Source organism: Nicotiana sylvestris, chromosome 10 (assembly GCF_000393655.2).
Source record: "Nicotiana sylvestris chromosome 10, ASM39365v2, whole genome shotgun sequence".
Classification (NCBI taxonomy): Eukaryota; Viridiplantae; Streptophyta; class Magnoliopsida; order Solanales; family Solanaceae; genus Nicotiana; species Nicotiana sylvestris.
The window spans coordinates 63,538,267-63,560,267 of NC_091066.1; the positions used below are offsets into that span (position 1 = coordinate 63,538,267).

Sequence of the window (22,001 nt, forward strand, 5' to 3'; positions counted from 1 at the left end):
TGACTGAGATTTACATAAAAGAGATTGTTCGCCTGCACGGTGTGCCAGTTTCCATCATTTCAGATAGAGGCACGTAGTTTACATCGTAGTTTTAGACAGCCGTGCAGCGAGAGTTAGACACTCAGGTTGAGTTAAGCATAATATTTCACCCTCAGACAGACGGATAGTCCGAGCGCACTATTTAGATATTAGAGGACATGCTACATGCTTGTGTCATTGATTTCCGGGGTTCATAGGACCAGTTTCTGTCGCTCGTGGAGTTTGCTTACAACAATAGTTATCTACCGGGCATTCAGATGGCTCCATACGAGGATTTATTTGGAAGGCAGTGTAGATCTCGAGTGGGTTGGTTTGAGATGGGTGAGGCTAGGCTATTGGGTACTGACTTGGTTCAGGATGCTTTGGACAAGGTTAAATTGATTCAGGAGGGGCTTCATACGGTGAAGTCTAGACAAAAGAGCTATTCTGATAGGAAGGTCCATAATGTATCTTACATGGTTGAGAAGAAGGTCTTACTGAAGGTTTCACCCATGAAGAGTGTTATGAGGTTCGGGAAAAAGGGCAAGTTGAGCCCTCGGTTCATTGGGCCTTTTGAGGTACTTTAGAGGATTGGAGAGGTGGCTTACAAGCTTGCCTTGCCACCTAGTTTGTCGAGTGTGCATCCAGCATTTTATGTTTCTATGCTCTAGAAGTATATTGGCGATCCGTCTTATATTTTGGATTTTAGCCCGGTTCAGTTTGATGGTGATTTGACTTATGATGTGGAGCTGATGGCCATTTTGGAGTGGCAGTTTCAAAAGTTGAGATCAAAGGATATAGCTTCAGTGAAGGTGCAGTGGAGAGGTCAGCCTGTGGAGGAGGCTACTTGGGAGACCGAGTGGGAGATGCAGAGTAGATACCCGCACCTATTTGTGACTCTAGGTATGTTTCTAGATCCGTTCAATGACGAACGTTTATTTAAGAGGGAGAGGATGTAACGACCCGATTGATCGTTTCGAGAGTTGTAGCCTCATTCCCCTATTTTCTACTCCTTTTGTACTCTACAGCTGTTATATGACTTACCGGGTTGGTTGGTTCGGGTCCGAAAAGGTTTCAGAGTGAATTGAGATACTTAGTTTCTTAATTGAAAGCTTAAGTTGGATTAGTTGACCGGATATTGACTTATATGTAAACAACCTCGGATTTGAATTTTGATGGTTTCATTAGCTCCGTTAGGTGATTTTGGACTTAGGAGCTTGTTCGGATTATGATTTGGAGGTCCGTGGTAGAATTAGGCTTGAAATGGCAAAAGTTGAAATTTTGGAAAGTTTGACTAGGAGTGAACTTTTTGATATCGGGGTCGGATTGAACTTCCGGAAGTTGGAGTAGGTTCGCGGTGCCATTTATGACTTATGTGCAAAATTTGAGGTCAACCGGACGTGATTTGATAGGTTTCGGCATCGTTTGTAGAATTTAGAAATTTCAAAGTTCATTACGCTTGAATCCAAGTGCAATTCGTGTTTTTGATGTTATTTGAGGTGATTTGAGTATTCGACTAAGTTCGTATGATGTTTTAAGACTTGTTGGTTTATTTGGTTCAGGCCTGGGGGCCTCGGGTTGATTTTGGGTGACTTTTGGATCAAGTTTTGAAGTTGTAAGATTGCTGAAGATTTTTCACTACTGGTGTAATCGCACATGCGTTATAGAAATGTGTTAGCTATACACTCTCCATGTGTTATAGAAATTTGACTGTAAATCAGGTTAGAAACCTTGTAAAGGCTATGTGTTGGTACTGTTGGGACCAGAGAGGCTGTGTTACATGTTGAATTGCTTGTTAAATGCTATTTGTACTCAGTCTCAACTTTTATTTGCATATCATACCTCATTCTGTATTATTCTTGTATATAAATCAAATAATTGTTGTTTGGGCTGATTTTTATGATTTCTGAGTGTGACGACCCGGCCAGTCGTCTCATGAATTACCACTCTATTTTCCCCATTTCTGCTTCTTTATGCTTTGTTTATCCGTGTTATGTGGTATCGGGTTGGTCAGATCGAAACCGGAATGATTTTTGTAAGGTTTGAGACACTTAGTCTGTTTTGAGGAAGCTTAAGTTGGAAAAGTCAATCGGATGTTGACTTATGCATTAGAGGGCTCGTATGTGAGTTCTGATGGTTCGGCTAGCTTCGGGAGGTGATTTGGAACTTAGGAGCGCGATTGAAATGAGTTTTGGAGGTTCGGAGTAGATTTAGGCTTGAATTGGCAAAGTTAATATTTTGGCGATTTTCGGTTGGTAGGCGAAATTTTGATATAGGGGTCAGAATGGAATTTCAAGAGTTGCAGTAGTTCCATTGTGTCATTTGGGATGTATGTGCAAAATTTCAGGTCATTCAGAAGAGGTTTGGTTGGATTTTTGATCAAAAGCGGAATTTGGAAGATTTTAGAAAGTTTGGCTTGAATCTGATGTGTTTCTATTAATTTGATGTTGTTTGAGGTGTTTTGAAGATTGGTACAAGTTTGAATAAGGTATTAGGATATGTTTATGCTTTTGGTTGAGGTGTCGGGGGCCTCGGGGGGATTTTGGATGGTTGACAGAAAGGTTTAAGACTTGTTGCAGCTGCTGAACCTTGCTGCTTCTGGTATTTCCGCACCTGCAGATGGGGGACCCCAGGTGCGACGCCGCAGGTGCGGCATTTAGTTGAAGAAGCGAAAAGGGTCCTAATGAGCAGCACCGCAGAAGCGGTTAGGGTGACCGCATCTGCGATGTCGCAGATGTGGAAGGTTGACCGTAGAAGCGGTTTTAGCCGTTAAGTGAGGAACCGCAGAAGTGGTTATTTGGCCGCATACGCGGTACTGCAGAAGCGGTAATTTGGTCGCAGATGCGAAAATGACTGGGCAGAAAGTATAAATTGTGGCCTTCTCGAAATTTGAGCTATTTCACCATTTTGACTTCGGCTTTGGAGCTTTTTGGACGATTGGAAAGAGGGATTTCAAGGGAACTTCATTGAGGTAAGGAATTTGGACCTAAAACTCGCTCCTATGCTATTATTACACAGATTAGATCTAGAAATCATGGAAATTAAGGGTGAAAAGTGAAGAACTATGGCTTGGAAACTTAAACTTTTGCTTGGGAATTTAAATGACCATTTGAGGTCGGATTTCAGAACTTTTGATATGTATGAGCTCGTGGGGAAATGAGGAATCTATTGATGTAAAATTATCGAATTCTGAGACGTGGGACCGGAGGTCGGGTTTTGGTAATTTCGGGATTTGTGTCGTATTTTGATTATTTTCGCTTGGGTTTTGTTCCCTTAGCATATTTGGACGCCCTCGTTCTGATTTTGGATACATTTGACGCGAGTGGAGGCCGATTCGAGGGGCAAAGGCGTCGCGAGATAGAGATTTGACTGGTTTGAGGTGAGTAATGATTGTAAATGATGTTCTGAGGGTTTGAAACCCTGGATTGCACATCGTAGTGCTATATTGAGGTGAGGCACACGCTTGATGACGAGTGTGGGGTCGTGCACTGTTGGGGATTGTGACTTAGTCCGTCCCAGATGACTATTTTACCGCGTATTTGACTGAAATCTATTTGATATCATCATTATTTAGGCTGAATGCCATATTTGGGCCTTGTGCTAACTATTTGAACCCTTCGGGGATTTTTACTGGTATTTTCTCACTGTTTTGACTTTATACTTGAACTCAGTCATGTTATTTCACTGTTTTCGTACTCAGCCATGTTTACTCTATTTTAACACTTACATGATCTTTTAAATGATATTTTGAGCTAAGAAACATATTTTACTACTGCCCGAGTGGCTTGTGAGGATTTTGACTGAGTAAGGCCGAGGGCCTATGTTGTGAAGAAACATTTGATACTGATTATGAGGTCGAGGGCCTGAGATATGTACGCCACGGGGTGGCTTGATTGATATGAAGCCGAGGGCCTATTGATGATGCCACGAGGTGGCTTGATATTGCACTTAGGCCGTAAGGGGCCCCTCCAAAAGTCTATACACCCACAGTGAGTGCGGGTACCCATTGTGATGTGAGTTTGAGCCCGAGGGGCTGGTATTGTTCTATGTGATTGCCCAAGGGGCTGGTACTATTCTGAGATATTGCCCGAGGGGCGGATTTGTTGATACTGTGCCCGAGGGGCGAACTTTTATTTATTTATTTTTCATAATTGACTGTCAATTACTTGCTTAATTATTAAAAAATTCTTTTCATGAAACTACATTTGAGCTAAAGAATTTTACCTCTCTTTCACTGATTTTCTGTTTTTAAATGGTTTTACTGCTTCATTATAGAATGTTTTGTGCTTTACGTGATTTCTTGCTTTCAGTCTTTATTTACATATGTTACTCATTGAGTTGGAGTACTCACTTTACTCCCTGCACCCCTTGTGCAGATTCAGGTATTTCGGATCCTGCCAGTGCGAGTTGAGAGCTCCCGGCAGATATCGGAGTCCACGAGGTAGCTGTTGACGTTCACAGTCCCGTGTTTCTCCCTCTTTACCATTTCTATCTATTATCAGACATTTGTAATAGTTTGTAGACTTTTCAGACTTGTATTAGGTTTTATAAATGCTCATGACTAGTGACACCCCGGTTTAGGGCTGTGTTGGGTTGTCCTTCCGCATATTTGTGATATTATCTACTACTTAGTATTATTAAATCATGTTTTAGACTGTTTTCTTGTTGTTTAACTATTTAACATCGAATTGGGAATAGTTGGCTGGCCTTGTCTTCACGTGAGGTGCCATCACGACCGGGTCCGGGTTTAGGGTTGTGACAAGTTGTTATCCGAGCCTAGGTTACATAGGTCTCACGAGTCATGAGCAGGTTTAGTAGAGTCTCGCGGATCGGTACGGAGATATCTGTATTTATCCTCGAGAGGCTGCAGAACCTTTAGGAAAATCTTCATATTCTTGAAATTCTTGTCATGCGTACTTGTTAATCCGAGTACTAAACTTCTGTTATTCTATTCTCTCACAGATGGTGAGGAAACGCGCTATTGGTCTGGATGGACGACCACCAGTACCACCAGCTGTGGCCACTAGAGGTCGAGGACACGGCCGTGGTCGTGGTAGGGGCAGAGCAGCTAGGGTAGCACCTACAGATCCACCAGCTGCCCCAATTCAGGATCAGGTCCCAGTTATGGACGCTCCAATAGCACCAGCTCGGGCACCAACTGTACCCATTGTGATTCCGGGTCTTCAGGAGGCCTTGGCTTAGATCTTATCAGTTTTCACTAGCCTAGCTCAGGCGGTTTTAGCCACTACAGCCGCATCTACTTCTCAGGCCGGGGGAGGCAATCAGACTACCGTCGCTCGCACACCTGAGCAGGTCATGTAGGGAATTCAGATACCGGGGGCACATCCAGCCCAGCCGGTTGCAGCTGCTCAAGACTATGTAGTTCCTGCTATGCTTGAGGATGAGCAGCGTAGGTTGGAGAGTTTCGTAGACTGTATCCTCCTACCTTCAATGGTGCAGAGGGCGAGGATGCCCATGGTTTCTTAATAAATGCTAGAGGATGCTTCGTAAAATGGGTATTTTGGAGACCAGCGGGGTTGCTTTCACTACTTATCAGTTTTCTGGAGTTGCCTTTACTTGGTGGGAGGCTTTTGAGAGGCGCAGGCCTGTTGGTGCAGCACCCCTTACCTGGCAGCAGTTCTCCGTTCTCTTTCTGGAGAAGTATGTGCCACAGTCCTGCAGAGAGGAGCTACGTAAGGAGTTTGAATGGTTGCGTCAGGGAGAGATGATTGTGACGCAGTACGAGATGAGTTTATCCGAGTTATCTCGTCATGCTATTTAGATGGTTCCGACAGATAGAGAGAGGATTATGAGGTTTGTTAATGGCCTCACTTATCAGCTTCGTATTCTCATGACTAGGGAGAGGGTGATTGGTGCTACCTTTGAGGAGTTGTGGATATTGCCCGTGAGATTGAGTCTGTCCGTCGCCAAAAAAGTGAGGAGAGGGAGGACAAGAGGCCTTGAGGATCTCGTAGTTACAGTGGTACTCCTTCGAGAGGTCAATTTCAGCACGACAGAGGTCGTCTATTCATGCATGCTCAGCCAACTCACCCAGGTTATCATGGGGCGTCATCGGGTCATGGTTCTCATAGTTATCATCAGGGCCAGTCATCACTTAGTGCCCTTCTAGCTCAGAGTTCATCCCGTGCTCCATCAGTTCAGGGTTTTTCTATGCCGAGTGCATCTGCTAGTCACTCCGGTGCGAGGGATTCCCTTCAGTCCCCTTCTCCAGCACCTGGGAGTTGTTATGAGTGTGGTGAGATGGGTCATATTTGGAGGCAGTGCCATCATTGTCTTGCGAGTTCATCTCAGCAGAGGGGTCAATCATCGGCTTTAGCGCCAGTTACTTCACCACCACCCGCCCAGCCAGCTAGGGGTGGAGGTCAGTCAACTAGGGGTTGCCCTAGAGGGGGAGGTCGATCAGGTGGCGGTCAAGCCCATTTCTATGCACTTCCAGGTAGACCCGATGCTATTGCTTCAGATATGTTATTACAGGTATTGTTTCAGTCTGCCATAGAGATACGTTTGTATTATTTGATCCCGGTTCCACCTTTTTATATGTGTCATCATACTTTGCTCATTATTTGGGTACGCCCCGTGAGTTTCTTGCTTTACCTGTTCATGTATCTACCTCGGTAGGCGATACTGTTATTGTAGACCATGTGTACCGGTCGTGTGTGGTGACTATTGGGGGTCTGGAGACCTGAGTGGATCTTTTAGTATTGTGTATGGTGGATTTCGATGTCATTTTGGGCGTGGATTGGCTATCTCCGTGTCGTTCTATTCTAGACCATCATGCTAAGACAGTCATATTGGCTATACCGGGTGTACCACGGATTGAGTGGCGAGGTTTGACTGATTATGTTCCCAGCAGAGTGATCTCACTCTTGAAAGCCCAGCATATGGTTGGGAAGGGTTGTCTTTCGTATCTAGCCTTCGTGAGGGATGTCGGTGCTGAGACTCCCAATATTGATTCTGTTCCAGTTGTGAGGGATTTTCCCAATGTGTTTCCTGTAGACCCACTGGACAGGGATATTGATTTTGGTATTGACCTGGTGCCGGACACTCAGCTCTATTCAATCGTATCGTATGGCACCAGTGGAGTTGAATGAATTAAAAGAGCAACTTCAGGAACTCCTTGATAAAGGTTTCATTCGGCCTAGTGTGTCACCTTGGGGTGCGCTGGTTCTATTTGTAAAGAAGAAGGATGGCCCTATGAGAATGTGCATTGATTATAGGCAATTGAACAAATTAACAATTAAGAACAAGTATCATTTGCCTCGCATTGATGATCTATTCGACCAGCTTCAGGGAGCGAGAGTGTTCTCCAAGATTTATCTCCGTTCAGGTTACCACCATTTGAAGATCAGGGACTTAGATATTCTTAAGATAACTTTCAGGACCCGATATGGTCATTATGAGTTCTTGGTGATGTCTTTTGGGCTGACCAATGTCCCAACAGCGTTCATGCATTTGATGAATAACATATTTCAACCTTATCTCGACTCGTTTGTCATAGTCTTCATTGATGATATTCTGGTGTATTCTCGTAGTCAAGAGTAGCACACGGAGCATTTGAGAGTTGTGTTGCAGAGATTGAGGGAGGAGAAGCTTTATGCAAAATTCTCCAAGTATGAGTTTTGGCTTAGTTCAATGGCTTTCTTGGGGCACGTGGTGTCCAGCGAGGGTATTCAGGTTGATCCGAAGAAGATAGAGGCGGTTCAGAGTTGGCCCAAACCGTCCTCAGCCACAGAGATTCGCATCTTTCTTGGTTTGGCAGGCTATTATCGCCGGTTTGTTCAGGTATTCTCATCTATCGCATCGCCCTTGACCAAGTTGACTCAGAAGGTTGCTTCATTTGTATGGTCGGACAAGTGTTAGGAGAGCTTTCAGAAGCTCAAGACAACTTTGACCACATCTCCAATGTTATTTTTTCCATCAGCTTTAGGTTCATATACCGTGTATTGTGATGCTTCGAGAGTTATTATTGGTTATATTTTGATACAGGAGGGTAGAGTTATTGCTTATGCTTCTCGTCAGTTCAAACCTTATGAGAAGAACTACCTTGTTCATTATTTGGAGTTGGTTGCCATAGTGCATGCGTTGAAGATTTGGAGGCATTACTTGTATGGTGTGTCTTATGAGGTATTTACTGATCATCGTAACCTCCAGCACTTGTTCAAATAGAAGGATCTCAATTTGAGGCAGTGGAGGTGGTTGGAGTTGCTTAAGGATTATGATATCACTATATTGTACCATCCGGGAAAGGCCAATGTGGTGGCCGATGCCTTGAGCCTAAAGGCCGTTATACTATTAGTCCACCATAGCCCCTGATGTCATTAAATTGTTGCAAAAATATCCTTCTGCCATTAGGACCCTCCACCATGGAAAAATTATCCCACGTGGCCTGACATATCGCTGAGGTGGATGCCACATGGCATGCCACCTCATTGCACCTAATCCATTTTACTCCATCCCCTGCTTCTTCTTCACACCTATCCCATTCAATTTGGGGTCGTAAGTAGACAATGTGGAAAGTAAATCGTAATTTAATGATCGAAGGAATCTCATTTTCTAGTTTATTATCTATTTGTTACAGGAATAATTTGCAATAATTATTTAACAACCAGTAAAGTCATATACATATTTGAACTAAGTACTGGAGATTCTGGAGATATGGAGGAAGCCTTTGGAAGCAGGTTTCCTTTGGGGATTTATGCAAGCGTAAAGATATTTAAGTTGATTTAATAAGCAAATGTTGTTCCTCTGCTGTGTATTTCCTTTTGTATCGGTATGTGCTTTAAATTAATTGATAGTCATTAAAATGTAGGTCTCTTCCATAGGCCAATAACTCCAATAATATTATTTTATCGTATAGAGGAGGTATTGCTGAAAATTTTGAATTCAATTTGATTTTAGGTGAAAGAATAGATTTGTAGCTCGGTGTCTCAATTGTCAGCAGGTAAAGTATGAGCATCAGAGACCGGGTGGCTTTCTTCAACGGATAGATATTCCCGAGTGGAAGTGGGAGAGGATCACTATGGACTTTGTTGTTAGACTTCCATGGGCTTTGAGAAAGTTCGATGTTATTTGGGTGATTGTAGATCGGCTGACCAAGTCCACGCACTTCATTCCTGTGGGTACTACCTATTCTTCAGAGCGGTTGGCAGAGATCTATATCCGGGAGATTGTCCGTTTGTATGGTGTCCCGGTTTCCATCATTTCAGATACGAGCACTCATTTTACTTCACATTTTTTGAGGTCTGTGCAGCAAGAGTTGGGTACTCAGGTTGAGTTGAGCACAGCTTTTCACCCTCAGACGGACGGGCAGTCCGATCGCACTATTCAGATATTGGAGTACATGTTGCGTTCTTGTGTCATTGATTTCGGAGGGTCATGGGATCAGTTTCTACCGCTTGCAGAGCTTGCTTATAACAACAACTACCAGTCGAGTATTCAGATGGCTCCATATGAGGCTTTGTATGGGAGGCGGTGTAGATCTCCAATTGGTTGGTTTGAGCCCAGTGAGACTAGGCTATTGGGGACAGACTTGGTGCAGGATGCCTTAGAAAAGGTAAAGGTGATTCAGGAGAGGCTTCGTATAGCGCAGTCGAGGCAAAAGAGTTATGCTGATATGAAGGTTCGAGATGTGTCCTACATGGTTGGTGAAAAGGTTCTATTGAATGTTTCGCCCACGAAGGGTGTTATGATATTTGGAAAGAAAGGGAAATTGTGTACGCGGTTCATTGGGCATTTTGAGGTGCTTCGGAGGATTGGGGATGTGGCTTATGAGCTTGCTTTGCCACCTAGCTTGTCGAGTGTGCATCCGGTATTTTCATTTTTCTATGCTCCGAAAGTATATTGGGGGCCGTCTCATGTTTTAGATTTTAGCACAATTCAATTGGATGATGATTTGACTTATGATGTGGAGACAGTAGCTATTTTGGGTCGTCAGGTTCGAAAGTTGAGGTCGAAAGATGTAGCTTCAGTGAATGTGCAGTGGAGAGGTCGGCCCGTGCAGGAGGCTACCTGGGAGACCGAGCGAGAGATGCAAAGCAGATATCCTTACCTGTTTGAGGCTTCAGGTATGTTTCTTGATTCGTTCGCGGACGAACGTTTGTTTAAGTTGGGGTTGATGTGATGACCCGGCCAGTCATCTCATGAATTACCGCTCCGTTTTCCCCCTTTCTGCTTCTTTATGCTTTATTTATCCATGTTATGTGGTATCGGGTTGGTCGGATTGAATCTGGAATGCTTTTGGTAAGGTTTGAGACACTTAGTCTCTTTTGAGGATGCTTAAGTTGGAAAAGTCAACCGGATGTTGACTTACGCGTTAGAGGGCTTAGATGTGAGTTCTGATGGTTCGGATAGCTTCGGGAGGTGATTTGGGATGTAGGAGCGTGATCAAAATGAGTTTTGGAGGTTCAAAGTAGATTTAGACTTGAATTGGCGAAGTTGGTATTTTGGTAATTTCCGGTTGGTAGGCGAGATTTTGATATTGGGGTCGGAATGGAATTCCGAGAGTTGCAGTAGTTCTGTTGTGTCATTTGGGATGTGTGTGCAAAATTTCAGGTCATTCAGAAGTGGTTTGGTTAGGTTTTTGATCAAAAGTGGAATTTGAAAGATTTTAGAAAGTTTGGCTTGAATCCGATGTGTTTTGGTTGATTTGATGTTGTTTGAGGTGTTTTGAAGATTGGTACAATTTTAAATAAGGTATTAGGATATGTTTATGCTTTTGGTTGAGGTCCTGGGGGCCTCGAGGGGATTTCGGATGGTTGACGGAAAGGTTTGAGACTTGTTGCAGCTGCTGAACCTTATTGCTTCTGGTATTTCCGCACCTGCGGATTGGGGACCGCAGGTGCAACGCCGCATGTGCGGGCGTTTAGTCGCAGAAGCAAAAAAGGGCCTGATGAGTAGCGCCCGCAGAAGCGGTTAGGGTGACCGCATCTGTGATATCGCAGATACGGAAGGTTGACCGCAGAAGCAGTTTTAGCGGTTAAGTGAGGAACTACAGAAGCGGTTATTTGGCCGCATACACGGTTCTGCAGAAGCGGTAATTTGGCTACAGATGCAAAAATGACTGGGCAGAAAGTATAAATTGTGGTCTTCGCAATATTTGAGCTATTTCACCATTTTTTTACTTCATTGAGGTAAGGAATTTGGACCTAAAACTCGTTCCTATGCTATTATTACACGGATTAGAGCTAGAAATCATGGAAATTAAGGGTGAAAATTGAAGAACTAGGGCTTGGAAACATAGACCTTTGCTTGGGGATTTGAAGGACCATTTGAGGTTGGATTTCAGAACTTTTGATATGTATGAACTCGTGGGGAGATGAGGAATCTATTGATGTAAAAATTATTGAATTCCGAGACATGGGCCCGGGGTCGGGTTTTGGTAATTTCGGAATTTGTGTCGTATTTTGATTATTTTCGATTGGGTTTCATTCCCTTAGCATATTTGGACGCCCTCGTTCTGATTTTGGATAGATTTGACGTGAGTGGAGAACTATTCGAGGGGCAAAGGCGTCGCGAGCTAGAGATTTGACCGGTTCGAGGTGAGTAATGATTGTAAATGATGTTCTGACGGTTTGAAACCCAGGATTGCACATCGTAGTGCTATATTGAGGTGAGGCACACACTTGATGACGAGCGTGGGGTCGTGCACTGTGGGGATTGTGACTTATTCCTTCCCGAATGACTATTTTACCGCGTATTTAACTGAAATCTATTTGCTATCATCATTATTTGGGTTGAATGCCATATTTGGGCCTTATGCCAACTATTTGAACCCTTCGGGGATTTTTAGTGGTATTTGCTCACTGTTTGAACTTTATACTTGAACTCAGTCATATTATATTTCACTATTTTCGTACTCAACCATGTTTACTCTGTTTTAACACTTACATGATCTTTTAAATGATATTTTGGGCCGAGAAACATATTTTACTACTTCCCGAGTGGCTTGTGAGGATTTTGACTAAGTAAGGCCGAGGGTCTATGTTGTGAGGAAACATTTGATACTGATTATGAGGCCAAGGGCCTGAGATATGTAAGTCACGGGGTGGCCTCATTGATATAAGGCCGAGGGCCTAGTGATGATGTCACGAGGTGGCTTGATATTGCGCTTGGGCCGTAAGGGGCCCCTCTAGGAGTTTGTACACCCCCAGTGAGCACGAATACCCATTGTGATGTGTGTTTGAGCCTGAGGGGCTGGTATTGTTCTATGTGATTGCACAAGGGGCTGGTACTATTCTGAGATGTTGCCTGAGGGGCGGATTTGTTGATACTGTGCCCGAGGGGCGAACCTTTATGTGTTTATTTTTCATAATTGACTGTCAATTTCCTGCTTAATTATTGAAAAAGGCTTTTCATGAAACTACATTTGAGCTAAAGAATTTTACATATCTTTCACCGATTTTCTATTTTTAAATGGTTTTACTGCTTCATTATAAAATGCTTTGTGCTTTACGTGATTTCTTGCTTTCAGTCTTTATTTACATTTGTTACTTACTGAGTTGGAGTACTCACTTTACTCCCTGTACCCCGTGTGCAGATTCAGGCATTACGGATCCTGCTAGTGCGAGTTGAGAGCTCCTGGCAGATATCGGAGTCCATGAAATAGTTGTTGACATTCGCAGTCATTCTCCCTTTTTACCATTTCTATCTCTTATCAGACATTTGTAATAGTTTGTAGAATTTTCAGACTTGTTTTAGGTTTTATAGATGCTTATGACTAGTGACACCCCGGTTTAGGGCTGTGTTGGGTTGTCCTTCCGCATATTTAAGATATTATCTACTACTTAGTATTGTTAAATCATGTTTTAGACTGTTTTCTTGCTGTTTAATTGTTTAACATCGAATTGAGAATAGTTTCCTGGACTTGTCTTCACGAGAGGCGCCATCATGACCGGGTTCGGGTTTAGGGTCGTGACATTGAGAGCCCAAGAGACTGCAGAGATTGATGACTGAGTGAGGTCGAGGGCCTGTTTGTGAGGATATTTATGGGATCGGGCCGTACGCTGCAGTATATTTTATTGTTTATGCCATAATTGGTTTGATATAGCACTTGGGTTGTAGGAGTCCCTCTGGTATCTGTACACACCCCTAGTGAGCACAGGTACCTACTGAGTGCGAGTGCCTAGTGCTGAGTGATCGTGAGGAATGAGTGACTGTGAGGCTGGAGTGAATGGGAGGACTGAGTGATTATTGCCTTGAGAGGCTGTATATAATTTCATTGTGCTTGAACATAGTTGCCTTATATCACTACTTTGATAACTTCTGAAAGATATTTTTATTCGATTTTAGTTGAACATGGCACAAACAAACTGATTTGACTTAATTTTCGGATTTAGGAAGCATGTCTATATTCCTTGTTGAGACTACTGAAAATGAATTACAACTGTGTCGCTCGTCACTATCTTTCAGTTCCTTATTTATTATTGTTACTTACCGAGTTGGTTGTACACACTATACACCCTGCACTTCGTGTGTAGATCGAGGAGTTTCTGGATGCGGAGGGTATTGATTTTTCACGTAGCTGACCGTTAGAGATAGCGAGGAAGCTGCCTGGCATTTGCAGTCCTTGTTTTCTCCTTCCTTATCTTTTCTTTCGTTGTATTTGGATTCAAACTGTTATAGAAGTTTCATTTCTAGATTGATTATGTGTAGATGATCATGGACTCGGTGACACCCCGATATTGGGAGCTATTTTTCGCACTAATATTTTGGGTTTTACCCCTGTTTATGAAAACTTTGCCTATTTAAAATTTCTTGATTCATTTTTTGTTAAATATCGGAAGTATTTTGGAAATGTCGCGCCTAGTACCATCGATAGATGCCATAACGATAGGTTAGGATTTGGGTCGAGACACAGACTCCATAGACTGATGCTGATGTTATAGAACATTCGACATAGATGCCAAAATGTAACACTACGCCATCTCATCATCCTTAACCCATTTTTGGTAAGCTTTCTGTTCATCATCTGTAGCATCTTCTCTAAGTTTTTTTGGACATACCTTATCAAGCACAAATTTGTACTCTTCAGCAATTAGGTCAATATCCAAGTTTTATTTCCAATCAACATAATTCGAACTCTCAAGTTTGTTTTGAGTCTGAATAGCAGTAAGGGAACTGAAAACAGTCATGGTTAATATGAGAGACAATTAAACAAATAGATCAAATCGGTCATATTTCATTGAATATTAAAATTTAAAATACACTGCATACATATAATCCATGCACCTTGAACAATAAGCTTCGATGGGAAAAGAGCTATTCTTGCAATATACATATGTAATGACAGATTATTCACTCTGTGAATTTAAACATGCCTTACTCAGATGGAGAGTAAACTGTTAATTTAAATCAAATGAATATCAACATTCATGATAATAATCTCATTGAACCAACATGCATACCCATATGAAGAGTAAATACAAGTAACCAGCAACTAGTATTACCTAGTGAATACCTATAATGAATTTATCCGATAAGGATGAATACCTACGTCAACGAGTAAATTCATTATATCACCATAATTTAATCATGGAGACCCTAAGGAAAGATCCATACCACCACTAAGTTAAAAATAATTTTTTTTTAAATAAACTTTCAGAAAACTATAAAAACACCCAAAACACCATCTAAATGACTCCGAATGCCCGAAAATGGCTTATTTCATGAGCAAAGCTCATTTGACTAGTGGGTCGTTTCCCACGGACTTATCAAATTTCAGGTCAATCGGAGTCTGTCAATATGTTAACCTCTGATTTTCTAACCAATTCAGCGAACAATAAGTTTTTGCGTTTTTCTCGGATTAACGAAATTTTCAAATTATTCTTATCAATTATAATCAATAATAAACAAATATTAGATGATTTATAGAATAATAAAAAATTCTTGGAACAAATATTGATGCATAGAGCAGTGCAAATTTTCAGAAAAATAATTTTTGTTTGTAATTTAAAATTAGCTTATTAATATGATTTTCCTTTTTCATGATCATCCTAATTATCTAATTAGACGTGAGTAGGCTCTGATACAATTGTTGGATTATATATCGCAGCGAAAGCAATTTCAATATCATATTCATACGTAAATTAAATAATTAGCATATATGTAGATTATACGGGTTACCTCTTGAAGCGTGAACAAAGTAGATCAATCTCGGTCTCCAGTTCCAGAGTAGCAAGATCACGACCTCCAGAAAATAGTTCATAGTCTTCTACTGTGTTACCCAAGTAATATCTGGAAAGAGAAATTTTTGAGTGGGAGAAATTCAAAGGAAAAATGTATAGAAAAATGGCCAACGGTATACCATGTATATATAGTCACGTTTTTAGGGTAAAATCCCTTTTCAAAGCGTGTTGAGTTTTCTTTTTCCACAAAGAAAAGGTTTCTTTTATTTTCTATTCTTTAGGCACAGCAGGGACCACTTAATTTAATTAACAAGGCTCCCTATTATGGAATTAATTTTGAATTTCGAAATTAATTTCTACCATAATAATTACGTATTATTCCACGAAAAATTTATAATTGCACTCCTTAGTTCAATTATAAAATTCTTCCATAAAATCTTATTTAACTCCCCATATTAAAATTCAGATACTAATCAATTAAATTAAATTACTAACAATTTAATTTATTGATTACTTCCTTTAGACTTTCACTTAACTTATTTCATATATCAGATACAAAAGTCATTGGCCGGGTTTACACAAAAAAACTTATAAGCTTTCATAAAGGAGTATCATCAATCTCAAAATTCGAGACATGGATTCTATCAACTAATTATTATTTTGCCAATGTATATTATTATTGTCTAATTTAGCAGGCTTATTGGCCCACGAAAGAATCTCGCCTTTTAATAAATCAAAATAATAAATAACACACACAACTAATAATTATTATATAAAAATTAAGAGTATAAGTACATTGAATGGACTAGAGAAATTATCTTATTAAGTCAATCTCTACTTGATCCTTTCAATACATACAAAATGTAATAGCACAAGAAGTCGGAATTAAATCGTTCCTATAATCAAGATAAATTATATTTAATCTTGTGGTACAACCATTTCGATGGTTTGTCCAATTCAATCATTAGATTGTGAACATAAACTTTATTACTTATAAGAATCGATGATTTAATCTTTCATGTATAAGCTAAACTCTATATACTGAATCATCTACTATATAAGCAAAGGACACACTAACAAATACATGATCTATTCAAAATAAAATTTTATTGAATTGAATAAATAAATAAATAATTATTCCATAAAGAATAGTATAACAATATGCATGATTTATAGTCTATCCTAACATGTCAAACTTCTCGTAATACAACCTAAAGTAAATTGATTAATTCTTTTTTTTTTTAATTAACTCAGTTTCAAAAACCAGATTGCGGTGAAAAAGGCATGAAATCGTGTCGCCCACAGATAAACTGAGCTCAAGGTTTATTTTAGTGATAAAATACGTTTACCAAAAACAAAACAAGTTGGAGTTTTAAATTACATAAAAGATAAGGTTAAACATTGTTCATTCTGCAGAGGGCTTTGGATGTTTCTAATGTTTAACATTTTTTTTAACAATCTAAAGAGGAATTTGCTAAAACTTTAGGACGTAAATTCAACTGAGAATATACATTCTTTATGTCTAATTCATTTTACTTTATTCATAAAGACTTGGTATGTTTATTTTTTTAAAATCATAAAGGAAATATTAAATATACCAAATGCGTGTCATTACAAAATGAAGTGCTATCGGTAGAAATTTGTTGTCCCATAGTACACTTGTCCATAATTAACCTTACAAGCAAAGATCCTAATTTGTCTGCTTCCAAAGCCTGTAAAGCTGATATTTACTATTTGAACAAATTAAACCTTTTGATTTCTCAATTAAATATATAAGTATTAGGTACTAATTAATAGGTGGGTTAAGAATAGAAAACATTCAATGCGTAATTGATATAATTATCTCCTTTAGTGGGCAAATTCAGCGTGAATTTAAACTAGTCGGATCAATGACTTCGATTGTTGAATTATTAAACTGGAAAAGATGATCTAAATATTTTTTTGAAAATTTTGATTGGAGCAAATGACAAATCAGTGACATTAATATTAACCAAATGAGGTTCAAATACAATTTTCCAAATAAAAAATATAATTAAGCTAATGATTCCATTTTATCATCAAAGCAGTATGGTGGGATGAGTCAAATCCCTCGACTCTTAATAAAAGATTTTAGATTCGAATTCTGAGCATAAAAACATTTTGGGCAAGAAAAATTCTAAGCAACACAAATCTAAATTAGTGAGACTAGTGAGTATAATTAAACGAAAAAAAAAGATGTCATTTTTAAAAACTCTACTTCGATCTATTTCTAAAAGCGGAGCTGATTCCATTTGTCTAACGCTCTAGGTAATAATTAATGCATCATAATTAGCCCGTGACATCAAGGAGGAAAAACCACTATACCTCCTTTCTTTTCCTATAAATTAGGTGCAACTTTTGTCCATAAATTATTAGCTAGCCTCCATCCCCCTTTTCAAGAAAAAGGGAGCAGAGAAAATTAGAAATAGAGAGAGACATGGAATATTATAGTGGCAATGGCTTCTTATTACTAGCTCTAAGAAGTGACTCACGGGAAACATCTCTTCCCATAGAAATGAATGATTTATATTACAATAATGGCTGGAATTATGAATGTTTTGGGGAAAATGCTGTTCCAATTCCTCTTCCTTGTACTACTACTACTACTACCTCTTCTTTTGAGGATTACTCATTTGACCAAAACCTGAATAATTCATTAATCAGTGAATTTTACAGCACACAGCTAGAGCTCACTAATTCTTCCAACAACTGGTTTGGCACTCCTTTCACTTCCCAATTACAAGATTTGGAGGTGGAAAATTTTGCTTGTAAATTGGAGAGAACAGAATCAGCAGTAACAGCCCCTACTTTCAACATTGGCAGCTTGTGCCCTGAGAAAAAGGTCAATACAAAGAAGCTAAATGGGCAGCCTTCTAAGAATTTAATGGCTGAGAGAAGGAGAAGGAAACGGCTCAATGATCGTCTTTCCATGCTTAGATCAGTTGTTCCCAAGATTAGCAAGGTACAAAAATATATCCTAAATTTTTTCACTTCTTTTCAATATACTAAGTATATATATGTTGTTAGAGCACAGTCTACTAGTGAATAGAAAAAGCGAATTAAGATTACTAATAATGGATGGGAGGTTGAGAGTAGGACATGTCCGGTCAGAGGCGGATCCTAGATTTGAAGTTTACAATAATCTCAAATTAATATGTAATAATAACTGAGTTCACAGTTAGATATTTACAAAAATTTGGTAGATTTCTTAATATAAATACAAGGCCGTGTAAAAATTACTGGGTTCCCGGGAACTCATATTCAATGCTCTAGGTCCGTCAATGTGTCCGGTGCCTTGTCCTTGTCTCCTTCCCTGTAGACTGTAAGCTATGCAAATCCTATTGATAAAGAGATTTATATGCTAGTTGAAAATATGGAGATTTTTTAGCGTTAAAGGAACTAATTTTCATAATATTGGACTACGACAAGATTTAAATAGAGTGGCGACATGGACAGTAAAAATTGGTACACTTGGAATTGAGACATAGTAGTCGTTTTCATGTTAGAATTTGCAATACCATGCATATGTAATCAAGAATTCGGATATCATGCATGCATCTTCTTTAATTTCTGAAGTTTATTTACATAATGTCATATATATATTTGATTCTAACAGATGGACAGAACGTCAATCGTTGGAGACACCATCGACTACACGAAGGAGCTTCTTGAGAAAATCAACAATTTGCAAGAAGAAATGGAACTAGGGCCAAATCAACTAAGCTTGATGAGCATTTTCAAGAATGAAAAACCCATCGAAATATTTGTCCGAAATTCACCTAAGGTGAGCTCCCATTTGCTACAAAATCCCCCTTCCCCACTCTCTGCTCTTTCGAGCTTAGGCGAGTTTAAGGCTAGTTTTGTGAACTGAATTGAACTCATTACTTTCTGTTCGGACTATATATATATTTCTCTACAAAAAAACTAAAATGTTTATACATATACTTAGATTATGGAGTACTTGTTTTGAACTCACTTACTCTAGATCTAAGATCATGTAATCGTTTCTGCTATTGCTTTATTACAGTTTGATGTGGAAAGGAGGAATATTGATACAAGGGTGGAGATTACTTGTGCAGGAAAGTCTGATCTTTTGCTATCAACATTGACCACACTAGACGCCTTAGGTTTAGAGGCTCAACATTGTGTTATCAGCTGTTTCAATGATTTTGCAATGCAAGCTTCTTGCTTTGAGGTATAAAACTTAAATATCAATTACCTATTTTTAACTTTTAAAAGTTTTTATGAAATCTTTAAACATAGATGATTTCTCGATGATTCTTCATCATTCTGATCTCTTAAGATTTAAAGTTGAAAAAGTGTACTTACAAATAAGTTGTGTTGGACACAAGTTTCACGTAGAAAAAAAAAGGTAAAGATTTATCGGTAAAAACCATCTTTTCGCTTACAATATTAATCAAACAAATTTTAATATTTCACCAGTATTGCATATATTGATAATTAGAACCTACAAATAACATGCCCTACGTATTTGTTATGTGAAAAGAAGAAGTTTTCTTATCTTGAAATTATTTAATCTGGTGATGTGATGTATTAATTTCAATGTTTGCGCTCTTTAAAATTAAAACAAATGGTTTTGGTGATGATGATAGGAAATGGAGCAGAGAGGATTTACAAATGCAGAAGACATAAAGCAGACACTATTCAGAAATGCTGGATATGTAGGAAAATGTCTCTAGTTTTGACCAAATTTAAAGGGAAATAAAAAATGGGGAAAGGTGTGGATTGAATTATGTTAAAGGATAATTTTTTTTAAAAAATAATTCTGGTTACTTCAATACAGCATAGATTCTTGAATCTGCATATTGTTTTTTGTTCAAGTTTGGAGCTCTCTAGTTAGAAGTTGCAGCAGTGACCCTTTTGTTCTTTTGTCATCCAAAATAAGTGGCTTCTACTAATTATGCAAATTTAATTTTCTTCTATTGCAAGTAGTCATACATTAGTATTTCCTTCAATCACATATACTTGTGAGTGTTACATATTGTTTTTTGTAAATGCTTATCAGCACCGGATATTTATACCAAATTAATTTTTAACTTACCATGATTAGAAGATTTAATGAACTGAAAATATGAATTAATTAACGCTTTGATCTCCTCTTGTGTCCAATCTTAAAATTACGATAGAACTTCTTTGTCCTGTACAATATCCATTCCAAGAAAAATAGAATAAAATTTACATTTTATAATGTCTAGAAAATAGTACTCAGATCCTTTTTACTTCATTTTTCTTAGCAAGGTGAAGCTTAATTCGTTATTACCCCCAACTAGGCTTTACGTCCAATGAAGCAAATTATGTAAAATAATTAACTAGGGAAGCGTGTTGCTCCCAAACGCACACGCAGATATATGTGGTCGATAAGTAATATAGGATTGTAATTCCAAATATCGTACTCATGAGGACTTGTGATTAACTATCAGCTAAATTAAACTAAATAATTAATCTATTCAAGCAAATCCTAATGTATGAATATTTAACTTAATTTAATCTAGAGTAACAAATTAAGAGATTAAAGAAAACAAGTTGGTGAATTATAGAGACGAATTCAATGTGAGTGAATATTCTAGAGATATGGGTTAGCTAACAATCCCGTTGAGTTTTTCACTTAATTCGTCTAATTAATTTATCTGGTTTATTGGTTGACAGGGTTAACATTGCTCGTAGCCTTCTCCCGAAGTACAACTCGCATATTCAAGCTAATCTAATGTCTATATTCCTATGGAATTAGAATTAACAAGAACATATTAATAATTCTTGTATAGTAATCAAGCAAGGCGATTAGGTATATTCCTATCCTAACCGCAAATCCCCCCCCCCCCCCCCCCCAGAGTTAAGATCTTGCTCTACTCAATCTTATATGCAATCTAGAATTCCCTCTCCCGAGTTCAATCCTAGATTCGTAGATAGTATTCAATTGGTAATCAAGCAATCAAATAATTATTGTGCAAGATTGAATAGACAAACCAATATGATAAAATAATAAAAACAATTCAAGCTTCAAACCACAACGTTCATGTAACACCCAAAACTCTAGAACTAAGAAACTATGAAATCAAAGGAAGAGAAGAGAAGAAAAACTAGTTAGAAGCCTCCTCCAAGCGTGGTGTGTGTTCCCCCACAGGAATCCTCCTTCAAAGTATATTGGATCCCCTTCAAAATATGTTAGATATCTCCCAAAATAGGTTTAGAGCTCCTTTTATACGAGTTAGGGGGGTCTTGGGCCGAAATAACCGTCTCCCGGGCGAATTTGGACAAGTTTCACGCCATCAACTCCCTGCCTAGTGCCAGGCGCCCTACATGGCGCTGCCAATTTGGAGTTTCTATTTCTGGCGCCAGAGGTAGGGCTAGGCACTGCCTGTAGCGCTGCAAATTTTAATTTTCCTGTTTTCGTTCGTTTTGGCTCTACCCAATTGTTCCCGGAACATTCCTACACATAAAAACACCTCAAATTAATATAAATCAACACATGTTACTGATGATGTCCATCTCATTGAAGAAGTATTAGGCATGTGCCTAATAAGAGTTTTCTTTGGTTTGGTAGCCAACCTTGTTGACTTGGTTTGGTTGGTAGCCAACCTTGTTGAATTAGTTTGGTTTGGTAGCCAACCTTGTTGAATTTCTTTGGTTTGGTAGCCAACTTTGTTGAATTGTGAAAAGTGTGTGTAAATTGTCAAATATTGTAGGCTTTAGAGGGTGAAGCTTTGGCTATAAAAGGAGAGCTTCAACTCTCATTTCTTCACACCAACAAAGAGAGAAAGAAAGAGTGAGGTTTCACAGACAAGGTATAAGAAAATAGTCTGT

General features: G+C 39.2%; 2 protein-coding genes across 2 annotated transcripts; both read left to right on the forward strand.

Moving 5' to 3' along the window:
- Positions 1-356: 356 nt before the first annotated feature.
- Positions 357-977, forward strand: LOC138879431 (uncharacterized). Its single transcript, XM_070159040.1, has 2 exons — positions 357-521; positions 690-977. The coding sequence occupies exons 1-2, from the start codon at positions 357-359 to the stop codon at positions 975-977; spliced, it is 453 nt and encodes a 150-aa protein (XP_070015141.1).
- Positions 978-17,565: 16,588 nt separating this feature from the next.
- On the forward strand, positions 17,566-20,122 carry LOC104243200 (transcription factor bHLH93-like). The gene is made up of 4 exons (XM_009798352.2): positions 17,566-18,141; positions 18,796-18,963; positions 19,207-19,374; positions 19,793-20,122. The coding sequence occupies exons 1-4, from the start codon at positions 17,617-17,619 to the stop codon at positions 19,877-19,879; spliced, it is 948 nt and encodes a 315-aa protein (XP_009796654.1). The 5' UTR covers positions 17,566-17,616; the 3' UTR covers positions 19,880-20,122.
- The last annotated feature ends 1,879 nt before the right edge of the window (positions 20,123-22,001 follow it).